General features: G+C 44.9%; 1 protein-coding gene across 6 annotated transcripts in view; it reads left to right on the top strand.

Moving 5' to 3' along the window:
• SLC25A13 (solute carrier family 25 member 13) overlaps positions 1 to 18166 on the top strand; it is a 181831-nt gene that overhangs the window by 134451 nt on the left and 29214 nt on the right. For 5 of the 6 annotated variants that reach the window (XM_032304864.1, XM_032304865.1, XM_032304866.1 and 2 more), the window contains one exon: positions 12575 to 12715. The exons of the other annotated variant lie outside the window; for it this stretch is intronic. In XM_032304864.1, coding sequence (XP_032160755.1) covers positions 12575 to 12715 — 141 coding nt within the window. The remainder of the gene's footprint in view (positions 1 to 12574; positions 12716 to 18166) is intronic. 6 annotated transcript variants of the gene reach the window in all.

Here is an 18166-nt window from a genome sequence, read left to right on the forward strand (position 1 = left end):
CACTGACAGCATGCCAGGGAGTGTGTGAAGCAACAGGAACTCTCATCTGTTGCCGGTGGAAATGCAGAATGGTGCAGCCACTTCGGAACTTAGTTTTGAGGTTTCTTATAAAAGTAAACTGTAAGATCTGGTGATTGCAGTGCTTGGATTTTTCCCGGAGGAGTTGAAAACTTGTGTTTTCAACAAAAACCTGTACAAGGATACTTAAAACAGCTTTAATCATAGCTACCAGCTACCAAAACTTGGGGGACACTAAGATGTCCCTCAGTAGATGACTGGATATATAAACCATGGGATAGCCAGACAAAGGGATATTATTGAGTCTAAAAGGAAATGCGGTATGGAGGCATGAAGAGACTTGGAAGAACCTTAAATGCATATTAGTAAGTGAAAGAAGCCAGTGGGAAAGGCCATGTACTGTGTGATTACAGCATAGAATCCAGAAGAGATAAGACATTCTGGAAAAGGCCCAAACTATGGAGACAGTAAAAAGATCAGTGGTTGCTAGGGGTGGAGGAGAGGCAGAGAAATGCATAGAATGTAGACATTTTTAGGGCAGTGAACATAGCTCTGATACTGTCGTGGTGGATATGTCATTATACATTTGTCCAAACTGATAGAATGTACCAAGAATGAACTGTAAGGTGGACTGTGGACTTCGGGTTGTCATGATGTGTCAGTGTGGGTTCTTCAGTTCTAAGAAACGCAGCACCCCGGTGGGGGTGATGATAGTGGGGGAGGTTTGCATGTGTGGGGGCAAGAGGTAGGTGGGAAATGCTTTTGTAAACCTGAAACAACTCTAAAAAATAGAAGACCCAGTAAGTAGCAAAAAATGTTAACCGTGACAGTCTCTTAAGTTGGAGATTTCAGAGAAGCTCATGAGGCAGCTTGGTCACAGTGTGGCCAGAAAGTCTTCTGGGGCTGGGACTCGGGCAGCGGGCTGGAAGCCTGGCTGCTTCCGGGGGAGCTCGTGCTCCAGATTTGAGCTGGACTTGGAGCACGAAGAACAGAGGTATCTGATGGCACCCAGTTTATCAGGGTGGCCTGCCTAGCATCTTCTGTGTGAGGGGAAAGTCCAGCTCCTAAGAGGCCCTGAGCCAGCCAGATCTCTCTCTCGTTTCCTCCCTTTTCCTTCTGTGGCAAAGTCACAGCCTTGTTTGACTCAACACGGTTCAAGCACTGGGCCATCCTTCTGGTTATCTAATAAATGGAGGAGGGGGTTGTTATGATGTGAAAATACAAAGAAAGATTGGGCTACAGCTTTTATGCAGTTAAGGTACTTTAGACATTGAAGGTCTGTAAATCATTACATGATTCTGGTAGTAGTAGTCAAAATAGACACGGATCACAGACACAGCCCAAATTTTTGACAGGTCTGTAACTTAATTGCTTTTTAATGTCAGTCAAATGGATTCCACTTTGGTTTCTTGGCCAGGCTTCTATAGGCCTATTAAAATCCTATGAAGTTGAAAATATGATACTTGATACTTGTAAAATGTGTAAACAGCATAGCCTTTTTGCCGTGTAGTTAAGAAGTTAAGAATAGGAAATTTCAGTTTGGTGTCTCTCAAAAACAGTTAAGTGGTGAGACTCCAGTTCTCTCTTAAAATTTCCATTAGTTCCAGAGTTTTTACTGAACAGGTTCCTTTACACATCACATCCAAGGAGGCGACCCTGTACTGGTTCACGGTCTGAGGCTGCGTGTAGTCAGATAGCTAGGCATACTAGTTTGCTAGGACTGCCGTAACAAAATGCCACACACTGCACAGTCGAAGTCACAGAAGTTTATTTTCTCAGACTTAGGAAAGCCAGGAGCCCAAGAGCAGGGTGCCTGGGTTTCCTTCTGCAGCGTGTGTTCTTTGCTTGTGGACGGCCGTCTCTTTGCTGTGTCTTCATATGTCAGCCCTTGGTCTGTGTGAGGCCCATGTTTTCATCACCTTTAAAGACTCCAGTCATACAGAATGAGGGCCCATCCACATGACCTCATTTTACCTTAATTGCCTCTCTAATGTCCCTGTTTTCAAATACAGTCACAACCCAAGGGTGTAGGGTTAGGTCTCCAACATAGGAATTCTTGAGGGATGCCATTGAGCCTATAGCACCAGGAGTTGAGCTAAAGGTTCTTTTCTCAACTTGGAGCAAGGACTCGGTTTCTCCCTTTTAGCTGAGCAATGATGTCTCCTGTGGGCACTGGGTCCAACACTGTCCCCAGCACTGTCCCTTCAGAGCTGGATAGAGGGTGAGGGACTTCTTGGCTCGTGCCCCCTCACGTTTGCCAGCTTCTTTGTGAGATTGTTGAATTCCTGTCTTGGGTATTGCCACATACCTGACGGCTGTCAGCTACTGTATTTTAATTTCATTCATCCTCCACTATTTGCTGAATATTTTTTTAAACCTCTTTTTTTTTTTTTTTTTTAAGTAAGCTCTATGCCCAATGTTTGACGCTTGAACTCAGGACCCCGAGATCGAGAGTCATGAGCTTCACTGAGCTAGCCAGGTACCTCCCTGTGATATATTTTTTTTCTTTTTTGAAAGAGGGTGAGGCGGGGGGCGAGGAAGGGGGCAGACTCCCCACTGAACACGGAGCCCGATGCAAGGCTCGAACTCAGGATCCCGAGATTATGACCTGAGCCGAAATCAAGAGTCAAGACACTTAACCAAACTGAGCTGCCCAGGTGCCCCACTGTGATCTTTATATATGATGATAATACCTGTACTACTTACAAGTTATTTTCATGTCTGCATGTAACATTGATTTAGTAAGAGAATAAATAGAAAATATCTCGGAACTTAGATTTCTTAAGCAGTCTTTGTTTTTCAGGGTGCCTGGGTGTCTCAGTCAGTAAGCATCTGCCTTCAACTCAGGTCTGGCATTGAGTCTCACGTGCGGCTCCCTGTTCAGAGGAGAGTCTGCGTCTCCCCTCTGTGTGTGCTTGCTCTCTCTCTCTCTCAAATAAATAAAATATTAAAAAAAAAAGAACAACTTTGTTTTTTAGTTTCTCTAAATATTAGATACTGTCATCACTTGAACATTCATTTTATGTGAAATGTGCATCATTAGACATTTACTAGTGTAGACCTTTTTTATAGTTATAATTTAATTTGTATCCAAATAATCAAAATAATGTATTTGGGTATTAGTTTAAAAAAGCCATATTCCATAACTTCATATTAATCTATTTTTGACACATGTAAGCACACATTTTAGAATGTCAGTGTGCAATTAGATATTCTTAGCACATGTCATTTGTGAAAAGCACTTTAAATCTAAGTACATTCAATTGAGCATAATTAAAATATCAAGATACACATTCTTCATATACATTTTGCCACTTAATTTTTTAAGTAGCTATAAGTATTTACCATGTGAATTCAAATTAAAGGGAGGTGATTATATTTAATGCTTTTAGTTTAAAATATAGCAGGAATTATGCTATGTTAAAAAAAATACACTGCTGTGTTTTCTGTGGACAGCAGATTGATGACAGGATTGATTTTTTTTTTTTTTTTAATGCATGACTGTTAATAGTTTCTGAATATTCTCAAGACTGTTGCCCAGAATGGCTTGAGGGGTATAGATCATACAAAAGCATGCTTTTTCATCGTGTGAGTTCTTTTGGCTTGACTCCCCAGGTCCCAGGAAAAATGGTCAGGGATACCATCCAGGTTAGGAAAGAAGCTTTGGAGAAGGGCTTGTTTAGTTCCTAACAGGTGAAAGAAAATGGATCCTGGAGAAGTATGAACCGGAGCTCCTGAACCAGTCCTTTAGATAATGTATTTAGATATACATTTAGATAATGTGTTAAAGCTATAGCTCTCTTCTGTAGCTTAATGATAAGCAGATAGCCTTGGCAACTCATTCTAAGGCATGTGACTTTAAAACCTACTTGTTCACCATTATTGGACCTAAACTATGATAGTTTCACTTTAGTGTGAGGTCACTGTCCTTAGGGCCCTAGGGTATGTTGCCTTTCTATTTGATTTTTTGAAATTCTGTTTTTAAAAAGTAGATTCACCCCTTCCCACAATAAAATTACCTGTGCGGCATCAGAAGTGTCAACAGTGAGCTTCATCATTACATAACATGGCAAGAGAAATTTGGGTGAGAGAATTGTGAGAAAGAAGAAGAAATCAAGCTTACAGTAGTCTCTGTTCAGTGAGCAAAAGCTGGGACAGGAGCCACATTTCAGGTTCTTTGCATTCTCTCTAGTCCATTTCAGAGAGGCGGGTATTAGAGGGAAAAACCCTGTGATTTTACTTCGAGCCATGAGGAGCATGTCATGTGAAAAATTAGAGCATTTGGAAATAATGATGCTTTGTGTCGAGAGAGCCCTGTCCATTTGGGAGGCTTGGTGCTTGGGCCTCACGCTGACATAGTTGCAGCTTGCTCAGTCCCATGCCCCTGGCTGAGCTGGGTTGCCCTCAGCCCTCCTGATGCACAGGTGAACTGACGAAGATGGTGCATTGTAGTCCTGTAGTGGCTGTAGATCACAGCCACTGCAGCTCTCCCGGAGACGTGGATGTTTGGTAGCAGAATGGGACGTCCAGCATTGACTTGGGACAGCTTTAAAGGTCCAGAAGCAGTAGAAGTTGATCTTGGATGGAATGGGCATTTGTGAGGCTTTCCCTATAGCAGTCTCACGGCCTGGTCAGAAGAACGTGCCCCGTGCCTCATTTTCGGTGGTGGGAGCTTTGGTGCAGTGCCCAACCTGATCTCCTTCTCCACTGCTTCTGTGACTCATGGTGCTCGTTTCCAGAGTGGTTTGCTGGTATTTGGGGGCGGTCCACAGCTGGATGGAAGTGCGGAAACCAGTTCCCCCAAGAGAGTGGGGGAGACACTGTACTGGTTAGCTACCATGGCTGCTTTACCAGCTCTTTCCTACAGCTGGACAGGACGAGGCTTTTTTCAGTAACAGAAGTATTTCAGAATTAGAAGTACCCAAGTTTTGTTGAATGTGAGCTTGGATTTAACTGATAAAGTTAAATGAATTTAAATAAAAACTCTCCCGTTATGTTGAGCATCTCTCCATCACCCATCACTAGGAGAGGTTTTTTTTTCCCCCCCCCGAAACTTTTTTACTCTAGATTACTACTTCATAGAATGCTCAGTATCACGGTGCTTTCCTCAAAAAGAAAGTTTAATTTACAGATTTCTAGGGAAAGACAAAATGGGAGCTCATTGTACTGGCTTTGAGGGCATTTGGTAAGCGAAATTCACCTAAACAGTATTTGTTAATGGTGATCAGTACCGTTGATTGAGTAGCATGCTAAGTACTAGGATACACGCTTTATGTGCACGCTTTCATTTCATCTTTACATAGTCCTATAAATAACTTCTAGAATGTGTGCTCTGTAAGGGTGGGGGCTCTTCTTAGTTCTGTGCACTCTTACACAGCTGCTATAGAGTGGGAACACAATTTCTTTTAAAAAAGTTGCTACAAAATACTTTGTCATATTGACACTGGTATTCACTACAGTGCATTGGGCAGTGCAGTGTTCTTGCTCAGTACCTGGTAACAGCCCAGGGAAGAGTCCCCATCTCACTGAACTGACTCATTCCTCACCTGCAGGTCCCGTGCACTCAGTGGGCTAGGGTCTCAGGAAACCCACTGTGGTGCCTTCCGTGGCTCTGGGTCCTCTCGGACAGGTGCACATCACAGCCCTAACTAGCACATGGGCACACCGCAGCCTACTGTGTTTCGGTCTTTCAGAGTTGAGGCGAGGAATGCATGAGCCATTGCCCTGGACTCGTCTTCCAGAAGTCATTAGCTACCTTGTTGACCTGTCTGTGTTGCACATTGGACTAAGCTCACCATAACTTCTGGGGAGCCAGGACATTGTGTTTACTGTTGATTCTCAGAGGTCATTTGTTTTTATGTTTGGTTTATGCTTCAGAACTTTCATGATCTCCGTTTGCTGAATCCTGACCCATTTGATTATATTTTGCTGTATCTTTGGAGCAGAAGGAGTAGGGAAAAGCCCGGTTTTACACCCTGCTTTCCTCTCCTCCCCTACCCAGAACCCGTATGCTGTCATGTATAAGTGTAACATAACCATCCCCAGTTCTGTCTTCCTTTTCTCCTTAATTACGCTAAATACATTTGCATTCTACCTTGCTTGCTTCCAAATACGATATCGCCTCTCCCTTTTCCTTCCCTTAAAAATGTGGATTATAGGGGCACCTGTGTGGCTTAGTCGTTAAGTGGCTGCCTTCGGCTTAGGCCATGATCCCAGGGTCCTGGGATTGAGTCCCGCATCGGACTCCCTGCTCAGTGGGAAGCCTGCTTCTCCTTCTCCCACTCCCCCTACTTGTGTTCCCTCTCTTGCTGTGTCTCTCTCTGTCCAATAAATAAATAAAATCTTAAAAAAAAACCAAATGTGGATTATACAAACTCTAATTCCCCAGCGTCCATTTTCCCATCTTCCCGGTCACAGATCACACCGTATGCCGGACCTTGTCTCCCTTTGCCGGCAGGCATTGCTGCGATTCCACTGTTGGCTTCTCCCCTCCGGAAGTCCCTTTCTTGACTTCAGTGCCTGGACTTCTGAACACTGTGGTTTGTGGCAGAGGCTTCTCGTCACATCTTAGGTTTCCACTCCGTGTTTCATCTCCCTGTAGCCCATGGAAGCTCCTGCCTTTGGTTAGCACAGATGTGGGGAAAGGCTCTCCTCTGTCTCCATCCCTGCTCCCAGCACACCTTTCCATTGCCTTCTGGAAGTGTCCCCCACCCTTATGTGCCTATGGTCCTGTTACACAGATGTAAAACGCTGGGTTCTTTCTTTGCTCCTACACACTCCTTTGGCCCCACATTCAGCAGCCAGGCCCGGTGCTCGGTACTATGTCTGTTACTTACGCAACCTCTACCCCTTACCTGATCAGTGAAGTTCTGATTCTGGCCTTTTTGTTTTTGTTTTTGTTTTTTAAATCTCCCACCTAGTCTGCTTTAGCAGGCCCTAATTGTCTGCCCTGCCTCAGGGCTCTCCTTCCCTCCTGAACCCTCTCCCTTCTGCCATCCGGTCATCTTTCTGCGACACAGATACTAGTCATAACCTCTCCAGCTCCCAGGCTTGATTCCGGACCTGCTCTCCTCCCGGCACACGCAGTGGAAGGTGCTGTCTGCAGGATGGAGCCCGAGTCTTCAGTGTCGCATTCGAGACCTCCCGTGATTTGGCCCCCGTGGCCTTATCTGCGTTGTCTGTCTCCTAGCCCCGCAGGCCCCGTGTGAGTGGCTGGCTGGTTCTGCGAGCTGCCAGGACGGAATGTGCGGTGCTCCGTGGCGTGAGGGCACGGCCGGCCCCCAGCAGGTGTGCTCTGCGTCCAGGCTCCCCCCTTCCCAGCTTTGTGATTTCGGGCATGTTACATGAGCTCCTTCAGCCTTCTGGTCTCGCTTTGTTCTCTTATAAAACTGGAAGAGTGTTGCCCACCTTCTGTGATGAGGACCGAAAGGGAAGATTCTTACAGCGCTCTTGGCATAGTGCCTGGTACATAGTAAGCACCCAAATAAATGCCAGTGGGTGAAAATGTTGATCTCACCATAGTGATCACTCTTACTAAGATTTCGCTTGGACAGGTGTGGTGTGGGTCTCTGTACCCTGTGAGTGTGGCAGGCCCCCGTCACTGTGCCTTTGTGCCATTCTCCACCTGGATTAGCTAAATCCGAACTGCACGCAGTCGCCAGCTGATGTGTTATTTTCTTACATGCCTTCCCGCCTCCCCACATTATCCCAGCCAGCAGAAATGTTGCCCTCCTTCAGATTGCCATGGCAATTTGTCTGGACCTTACCTCTTGTATATTATAATTACCTTTCTTCCCATGTGCTGTTTTTTTTTCCTCATAAGGCATGTATTTATCGGGCCCAGTCGAAAATCCTCTGCTCGCAGGCTGCGTAGCCCTGCATAAGTGCTGTATTGGCTTGCTTGCCCTGCTGTAACACAATACCACAGCCTGGGTGACTTAAACAACATGAATTCATTTTCTCACCTCCCTGGAGGCTGGAAGTCCAAGCTGGTGTCAGCAGGGTTGGTTTCTTCTGAGGCCTCTCTCCTTGGCTCGATGATGGCTGCCTTCTCTCTGTGCGCTCACGTGGTCTCTTCTGTGTGCACGTTTGTGTCCGTATCTCAGTTGGCTCTTATGGTACATAGTAGGGCAGCAGTTACGTTGAAGTAGGACCCACTCATATGACCTCTTCTTCCCTTAGCTGCCTTTGGAAAAGGCCTGTCTCAAAATACAGTCACCCTCTGAGGTGCTGAGGGTTAGGACTCACTTCAGTCTATGAATTATTTTGGATACAGTTCAGCCCATAGCAGTTCCTTTAATGTTTTATGCCTCAGTTTTCTCTTCTGTAAAATCTAGAAGAAAGACCTCTGGGAGGGCTGGAGATAGGTAATCCATGCAGAGCAATACCCCAGTGGCCAGTAAGGGGTGCTTCATTAATATTTATTCCTTCACTCTTATTTCAAGCTCCTTGAGAACAGGCATGCTTTCTCACTCACCTCATGTGCTTGTGGAGTTCTTAGGACAAACTCTGAGCACGATTACTTATGAATATGTGGTGAATCTTTATGATGTGAGTGAAAGCATGATCAGGTAGCAGAGGTGAGTCTGCTGTGAGTGCGTGTTTGTCTTGACGGATGCACTAGCAGCTACGATTCCGGCGAGAAGGAGCACACCAAGAGACCTGTAGATGAGTCTGTGTGCCCGCGGTAAAGACGACATACCACACAGAGCAAGTCCTAGTGTCGAAGGTCTTCGCCCGTTCTACTTGCCACAGACTCCGGAAAGTCACAGGGAAGTGATCTGTGACACAGTTCCACACACACACACAGGATGTCTTCACACAGCCAGGTCTCTCCAGTGATGAGGGACACCAAGCCGGCACACATAGTAGGTGTTCCTGTTGGCAGCCCCTGGAGCCCACTGTCTTTGATCTCCCAGAGGAGGCACAGGGGTAAGGCACTGTGAATGGACAACAGGCCGGGAGTCGGGACAGCCGCAGCCAGCATGCCGCTCAGTGGTCCTGTCGTAGTGATGCCAAGACACTGCGCATCTGGTGATAAGCCTCGTCGCTTGGTGCCTCGGGGTCTCCCATTTTTCTCTAGCTTGACTCCAAAGGACCGATTCATCTTCGGAACCTCTACAATGTGCCACTTTGAATCTGTCTGTTCTTTCTTTCTGAGCCCACCCGAGGCAAGGAGCCCATCCTTTTTTCTCGGTATCCCTACCCTCTCTTCCCAGTGTGTCTGTTCCCTGCAGCTGTCTGAAGTGGATCTGACTTTTGCATTGTCCTTAGTGATTAGAATTCACTCTGCTGTGCTCAGAGAATCAGTATGATTGGCTTGGAGTCAGGGAATGGAGTATTAAGTTCTTATTTTGTATATAACCTGAACTTTGACAAGTGTTTGTACAGATGGAAGAGAACAAGTAAGAAAGCAATTCTGTACCTAAGAATTGTACCTTTACTAATGGCACCACTTGGATCTGTAGAAGTTTGTTGTGAGGTCACATGTAAAATAAAGCTGCTTTCTGAAATAAAGTGGAAAGCTGGCATTAGAAATCCCAGCTGGGGGCGCCTGGGTGGCTCAGTGGGTTGGGCCGCTGCCTTCGGCTCGGGTCGTGATCTTGGGGTGCTGGGATCGAGTCCCGTATCAGGCTCTCTGCTCGGCGGGGGGCCTGCTTCCCTCTGTCTCTCTCTGCCTGCCTCTCCATCTACTTGTGGTTTCTCTCTGTCAAATAAATAAATAAATAAAATCTTTAAAAAAAAAAAAAAAGAAAGAAAGAAATCCCAGCTGTAGGAGGCCTGTCTAGCAGCCTCTCAGCATTCAGAGGGATCTGGAGGTGATGCAGTGAAGTCAGGCAATCGTCAGCTCTCACTGCACATCTTACTCCTGCAGGAGCAGTTTGTAAAAGGGTGGTTGCGGAATTTCTTATTTGTCTGGAGTAGGATTTAGAAGTCACTGCTTTTCAGAGCTCTTAAAGTGACTAATATGCAGATGGAGAGAAGAACCGTCCCTCTTAGGAGACCGGAAAAGAGTCAGGTTTGGAGTCACTACCATGTCCCAAGCACTGTGCTGGCTGCAGTCCGTTCACCATCTCTTTGGGCCTCGTATGAGGTGAGGTGGTTTGACTCAACCATCAATTTGGGCCTCGTATGAGGTGAGGTGGTTTGACTCAAAGGGACGAGGGGGGTGGGGTTGGTCATCCCAGGGGACGCTCCGCCTGCAGGCCGTGTATGCTGCTTTGCGTTTGTTCCTGTGCTGTTCTTTGAGATCAGTGTATGCAGACCGCTTTCCCTTCTGCCCTCGGTAGAGATGCTCTTGCCCACTTCTGAGCTTTTAAAAATCAGTCTCAGAGTAATTCCTACTTCGCAAGTCTTTCTCAGCAGTTCTGCTCCCATGCATGATTTCAGAATAAGTTTTCATTCATTACTGCAGCTCAAGAGCTTGGATCAAGAAGCACAAACCTAATCCTCACTGTGCCATTGGTACTGTTACTAAGCCGGGTCCGTCTCCTCACTTCCTTCTGCCGACCTTAACTCCCTGGCGCGTTGTGTGCAGCGATGGAGGTGCAACCCCACAGAATCCTGAAGGGCTGTAGACAGGCTGTGGGTTGGCCCCGCCACCTCCTTGCAGGTCACAGCAGTGTGGAAGCAAAGCATGGCTCTTCTAAGCCAACGAGAAGAGGGAGCCTAGTGTCTGTGCAGACCAGAAGAACACATTGGCCTCTAGGCGTGTCGCCTCACGCTCTTCTTCCCACTTTACGAGGGCCTTTCTTGGGCCTTTTGATGGATCCGTTCTAGGTTTTTTTCTACCAGAGTTGTTTGTCCCATCTCCTAAGAGTCACCTAGGAGAGCCGGAGGGGGTGAGTAAAACAAGCAAGTGAGAAGGACTGGTCCGTGTGGCAGTCAAGACACTGGGCAATACCGCTGCCTTGAAAACAGTTGTAATGTGGGCAGAGAGTGGAAAGCTTGGTCTGTTTTTAACAACAAGTGTGTCTTGATTAAGGGATCAAGTTAGTAAAGGTGAAAAAGCAATTTGATTTATAGAGAATTAATGGGTGAACAAATTTCTTTTTTTTTTTTTTTCTAATGTTGCTATGTATATCAGGTAAGTTATGTAGAGGCATTTGTGTTTTTTTTTGTAGAGGTAATACATGATCTGTGTAGAAGAAATACAAAATAGAGCAGAAAAGAAAAGAAAACACTTGTATCCTACCAGTCAAAAGCACTGCACTGGTGTGTTCTGTACATGGTGGTAAGGAATAACGGGGACAGCTGGACATGCATTTCAGTAGGAGGGTTCTTACTTCCCAGGATGTATGTTGAACATTTTCCACAGTATTTTTATTGGCAGCATATAGTACTCATTGCATGGCATACTCAGATTCATTTAATTCATCCCCGATCATTGGTATGTACGTTATCTCATTTTCGTTTCCGAGTAGTTTAAGTTTCCAAGATCATCTTTGCAGCCACTGTTGGTTAGTACTGGCCCTTTGGTGAGGGCCCATACATTGGTTAATGATGTCAGGGAATCTAGCCAGAAGTAGTTTTGTGTCCTATGAGTCTACATCATGCTTGTTACCGTGATGGCACCGACGGAGCTGTAAAATAGCAGCATCGCCGCTGTGGTGGCATCGCTCTGTGGTAACGTTACTGTGCAGTCAGGATTCTGAACTGTACCCTGTGTCAGCCTGAGTGCGGATGAAATAAAAATTTAATGTATGTGTGACAGGGAATAACAAGTTGAAGTACAGTGGGAAAGAATGTAATTGCTTATAATAAATACAGGCTTAGCTTTGAAATAACTAGCTTAAAATTTCCCTTATAGTACACTTTAAAGATTTCCACCGATGGTCACAGGGGTGGGGCACCCAGTCACTGCTGGAATGAAATAACACACGTTGCTCAAAGTTTGGGCCATGATTGATTTAATGCATATTTTTACTACTTGGACATTTATCTTCATGAAAAGAGCAATCTTACACAGGTAATACATAAATAAAATTATAAGAATATGCAACTCCATAAAAGGGTGTTTGATGATGGACCTGATTTTTTAAGAGAAGAAAAAAGAGCTTTCATCTTCGTTTACATGTTCTCTGGCAATTATTGAGTCACTGCCAGAGTCAAGAGGTCCGTCATGGGAGAACCTGTGTCCACCTTGTCTCCTCCTTTTCTGACAAGCAGGTTAGTGTGTCTTGATTTGGATACTCTTTGATTTTAATTCTCTTGTTGCCTTTGTGCCCTTGGCTTTGAGCCCTGTGATGGCAGCTGCTTGTACTTCAGGGAATCTTTGTCATTTCCATGCGAAGACACTGGTGAGGCCAGGAGACATCAGTCTCTGGTTTTTTCCTTCTTTCAACCTCTGAGTGAGGGAAATAGGATCTCAGTACCCCAAGTCTCCTTGGCAATAGCTGTATTTTTGATCAGACTCGTCACTGTCTTAATTGTGAAACTATAGACTCTTGAAGATAGAATATTCTGCACTCCGTGAAGGATAATGCCTCCACTCTTCCTAACCCATCTTACCCTTACCCTTCTTTGGTCCTAAATCTTTACTTTTTCTCTCTTTTAGGCAGGAGGCTCCCAGGTCATTTTCACAAATCCTTTGGAAATCGTCAAGATCCGTTTGCAAGTGGCTGGAGAGATCACCACTGGTCCCCGAGTCAGTGCCCTGTCTGTCGTAAGGGACCTGGGGTTCTTCGGGATCTACAAGGTAACTTTCCTTTTAGTCAATTATTAGTTCCGTGTTCAACTTCTAAATTAGCAAATGGAGCAAACTATGTAAGTAAACTTCTCCTCGGCATGAAATCGATTCCTCACATTTTGGTACCTGGAGAAGACATTTCATTGGGGCCCATAGGGCACCTTCACGCCCGGTGTCAAAAAGCCATCCTCAGAATACACTGATCACGGTTGACTGTGAGGTGAATGGCGCCCAGCTGCGTAGCTCCTTACAGCATCAATGGCAGGGAACTTTTGGTTTTGTTACTGGTGCAAAACCCTAGTTCCCAGTGCTGCCCTCTATGAAGGATTAGATGAATCACAGGGTGCCGTTTCTCGGAAGACAGGCTGAGCACTGAGTTCCAGGAAAAGCCTGTACCAGATGGGGAATTTATTTCCTGGTCCTGTACATTCCGGCCCTGTCCGTATGTATTTTTCATTTAGAAAACATTTTTGGAATAATGACAAAAACTGGGCTTTCAGAAAGTTCTTGATATTTGTTATTCACAATCCTCTACCAAAAAGTTGAATTGGAATCTGTTAGAATTAGCTCCATATATGCACAGCTCTAAGGCGTTATCAAACATAAGGTGTTTACCATTTTTCAGTAAGAAGGTTTAAAAAATGTTTTCCGTGGCCAACTTGACTAAATAAAGCTTCAGGAATAAGTAAACCTGAAGTCAGATGTTCCCAGAAAATGGTGGTCATTGATTTCCCCATAAATATACAAAATCCCATCATAGAAAAATTGGTATTACTCTTTTCTGTACATAGGTATCAAGAAATATTCTGTGCAAACTCTTTGTAAAAATTTTGAATCAGTGTTTTGATCACCGCTTTTTGAATCAGCCATTCACGTGGTCTCACGGAGGGCACTGTGTCCATTTGTATCTCACGCTGGCAAGGTGAAGCACTTTCGGGCTCTGTGTGCATGGTCATCCCTGGAAGTTTTATCCTACAGACACAAAACATTAGGATAGTTGTTTCTTTTCTCCTCTCCCCGGTTCACCCTTAGTGGACATACCTGGTCCCATCGTGTAACAACCGCTAACTGCTTTTGAGAGTGAACTTCCAGTGCCTGGTTTTGACATCCAGCACAGCATTTGTGATATCCGACTCCCAGGAAGAGTTTTTCACCCTTTTTTTAAAAACTCAAGCTTTGCAGGTGATGTTGGGAGGCACCCAGTGTTAGTTTAGTAAGAGCTGACGTTGTTTCGAGCAAATTTGCCCTTCCCGGAATGCTACTCTGTACTTCTCAGGGTGAAGGGATTGGAAAAGTACCCCCTGATCCGAGACTTGTTAGAATTGAATATAATGTGACCCCTTCTTTTCTGGGGACCTAGGGGAAACCTTGCTTTATATTTAGGCATGTGTGGTGTTTAGGAACAAATGTGCTGGTTTTTTAAGTAGCACTTCAAATGCTCAGTGTGTGATTGTGCCGCGGAGAACACTGTTAGAGCCATTTCATCTACCAAATTATTATCCAGCCGCAAAGGAACTCGTTGCTGTATTATCACGAAGCATAGCATTGATAAATTTGAAGAAAAATCATCTTTTGTAAATTTTTAGGCTCCTTGCAGACTGTAACACAATGTGGCAGCGCGTCATTCTGACAAGACACCACGCCGTCTTTCAGCAGGCTGTCTGGGGGGAAAGCACTTAGGCGCTATGGCAATGACTGCTATCGAAATGTCTCGAAAGATAAAATGGTAAAAACTTGTTTGATGACACAGAAACGGAGACTGTTAAACTACCTGCAAATGATACAAGACTGAGAGCGAGCCCTTTCCACCTTCACGGCATTTCCAAACCGAAATCCCCTCTCCAGCCCCTGGGAAGGAGCAGTTAGGAGGGCAGAGGCTGCTGAGGACGGCGTCTGTGCTGACGCTGGGGCTCCGAGGTGGCTTGTTTCCACTTCCGTGCTGCAGTTGCTTTCCTGAAATGAGCAGGACCGCTCAAGTTTGAGCAAGAGATCTCTCCCATATAAAGTTGGTTTAATTACTAGCCCGGTGGTTTAATCTAGTTCAGAGGCATTCCACAGGGCTTGGTGCCGTCTTAGAAAACGCCGCTTTTGGTGTAGTGGTAATTACCAAGTGAGGTCACCACCACCTTGAGCTTCGGGAAACTTGATTTCTGTGCAGGAGAGTGAGTTGGCAGTCTCATCCTTTTTGCAGGTCATGGGTGTCATCGGCTCCATCGGCTAAGACGGAGTCTAGACCTCACTCAGCGGAGTTCACCTTTCAGCTCCGTCAGCGGGATCCTCCGTTACAGTATCCCGCAGTTTTGTTTCTGGGGACTGGCTCTCCTCCGGCCCCACTCACCGTCCCCCAGCCCTCCCTGATCAGAAGTCATTTAGCAATTCAAGAGCCATCCTTGTCCAGGCATCACAGCTTTTGCATTTCTGTATGGTTTAATGTGATTTTGTTTCAGGATAGCGCTTTTCAGTAATAAAGGTTTTTCTGTTTCTCCTCATCATTGGGTAGAAAAATGCACCTGACCCGGAGTGACCTGATACTTTAGAACTTGTATGCTTCCCTGCCAGTGGGTCTTTAAAAAGGGAGAGGGAGAACTGGTGTCCTGGTCTTAGTGCGGACTGGTGATCTTCATTCTCCTGCCCTTGGGTCTTCTGTTTGCTGTCGTTAACATGACAATGTGGGACCCAGGGGAGTGCTCAGTGAGTGGCTCGGTCTGTGTGGTTAGGCCTGCTGTTTAACCTCACCTAAATTGGACTTAACCTGTCTTCCTATTTTTCTCCTGAATTGACTTGCAAAATGCCCAGCTATTCTGTGACTTCCCAGTAAATGGTAATTAGAATATTTGCTTTAAAAATACATTTACAACTGAAAAAAAAAAGTGGCTGTGGTAAACATTTCACATTCCTGAGGTTAGAAATAGTTTAGAGCAGATACAGTGAACTCTGCAAACAAAGCCCCCCCTCTTTTGGTAACATTAAAAGATGGAGTCGCTGTGCAGACTAGGTGGGTGATTGAAGTCAAGGCAGGATAATTAACTGCCCCTGCAGGAGCTACTTGAATATAATGTAGTTGGTTTTGCTGTTTTGGGGGGGGGGGTGTTTGTTTTTAACAAAACCTGCACCATACACTACCTTTCTTAAGAATGTATGAGGTCTACATAATTTTGTTTAACTGCATAAGCCGCTGGAGCATAAGTAAAATAAATTAAATACATTCTGTCCTGGAAGAGGAGGTGGTATCCATCTTCTGATCCCTCTTCTCTTGGATGGTGCCTTTTCCATAGGAGGCAACAGAGAGCTTTGATAAGGGAATGGATTACACTGTAGGAAGAGAAAGAAACCTCATTTCACATTAAATGGGAACATGGCTGATAGAGGCTACAAAGATGCTTCCTTAAGCAGTGGACCAATTTCTGTCTTTTTCTGAGGACAGTGAGGTCTGTGAGGCCCGTGAGGCACTGACAGCCAGGGCAGCAAGCATTATTGGCAGCTGCTTTCTGATTGTTTAATCATGAGTTACGCATCAGCTGTATCCTGGAAAGTGGTTACCTCGGGATGTGGGCTGTGCGTCTGCTGTGTTCTAACCAAAAGCGTTTGTCCCACTGCATTCAGCAGTGTTCAGACACAGTTTTCATAGGCATGCGTGCATGTCGCGTATGTCTGTTCGTTCACGGAGTGTACGTGAATGAGCTGTTGGAGCTACTGGCCATAAAATCAGAAAGCAAGTAATGATATATCGGGTACATTTCTATTTCGTCTGCTAGTTGTCTCCAGATGTTGTTTGTGTGTTCTAAAAGTTAAAATACAAGTTCACATTGCAAAAAAAATAATTCAGGAACGCATGTGAGAAAGATTCTCTCTCTACTACTCCCCGTTTCCTCCTCTTTTCAGAGGATAACCAGTCTTCGTTACATACCCTTCAGAAAAGAAAACCTTTCTGTTTACATCAATATTTCTCAATTCTTTCTTCCTCTCTTTTTCTCTCTGTGTATCACATACTGGATCAATATCAGTGCTCTGTGTGTGTGTGTGTGTGTGTGTGTGTTTTAATGCAAATAGAGTATTTCTAAATACACAGTATTTCTTTTTTTTTAATTGAACTATAGTTGACACACAATGTTATGTGAGTTTGAAATGCACACAATTTACCTTAAAGCTCTTTCCTCATTTTATATAAGAGCTGTGTAGAATTTTTTCTAGAGTTTTTTTAAGCGGTTTCCTGTTGATAGGTGTTCATGTTGTTTCCAGTTTGTGGGTATTGCCAGCAACAGCAAGGTGAATATCCCTGCGAGATATTTTGACATATTTTTATGAGTATATACAAGTGATAAGTTCCCAGCAATTAAAATTTTTAGGTCAAGGGGCATATGCATTGTTTTAGTGTTAGTAGATTTTGTTAGATTACAACAGTTTAGCAAATTGAGCTTGATAAAATAGGAGTACATAAGAATAATTACTCAATTTAGTAGTTTAAAAAATATCTATTTTGGGACGCCCGCGTGGCTTAGTGGGTTAAAGCCTCTGTCTTCGGCTCAGGTCATGATCCCAGGGTCCTGGGATCCTGGCCACATTGGGCTCCCTGATCAGCAGGGAGCCTGCTTCCCCCCACTCGCTGCCTGCCTCTCTGCCTACTTGTGATCTCTGTCTGTCAAATAAACAAAAACTTAAAAAAAAGAATAACGTTTTTAAAAATATTTTTATGAGTTCATGGCCCCACCCGTTGTGCCCTTGGGGACAGTGGTGCCCTGCGAATTTTCTAACACCGAGGGCCACTTCATGGTTTTACAGCCTCTCCATTGCTGATTCTCACCCCTACCTCCCACATTTGTCTTTCCTCTGGGCCTCTGTGAAAGCCTCCTCATGGGCTTACTCATTTTGATTCTTGACTTCCCTAAATCTGTTGTCCCCAGAATTGATCTGTTTAAAGTGTAATCAGATTAATTGATTGGGAATGCAATCAACATACTTCTGATGAAAGCTGACTGGTAGGTGAGGAGTCCCTTCCCTGCTCAGAAAAAGTCACCCTTGAAGAAAACAGATTTTTGTTTTTTGGGGAGGCGGAGGGATGGGCAAAATGGGTGAAGAAGAGGGGGAGGTACAGCTTCTAGTTATGGAGCAAATCAGCTGCAGGGATAAAAGTCACAGCATAAGGAATTGAGTCCGTGACCCTGCAGTAGGGTTGTGTGGTGACCTCTGGTAGCCACACTTCAGGTGAGCTCAGCATATACAGAGACGTTGAATCACTGTGTTGTACACCTGAAACGAATGTAATAATTGTGTCAGCTCTACTAAAAAATAAATAAATAAATAAAAAATGAAAAAACCTTGCACATCTCTGACATCAGAAGGGAAAGGAGGCAGGTGAGTGGAGAAGGGCCAAGGCAGGGTGGGATGTGGTAGTGGGGGGATACATTTTAATAGGGTGATCCATGGAGCCTCTCAGATGAGATGATATTTGAGCAGAAACCA

The sequence above is a fragment of the Mustela erminea genome, chromosome 11, assembly GCF_009829155.1.
Source record: "Mustela erminea isolate mMusErm1 chromosome 11, mMusErm1.Pri, whole genome shotgun sequence".
Classification (NCBI taxonomy): domain Eukaryota; kingdom Metazoa; phylum Chordata; class Mammalia; order Carnivora; family Mustelidae; genus Mustela; species Mustela erminea.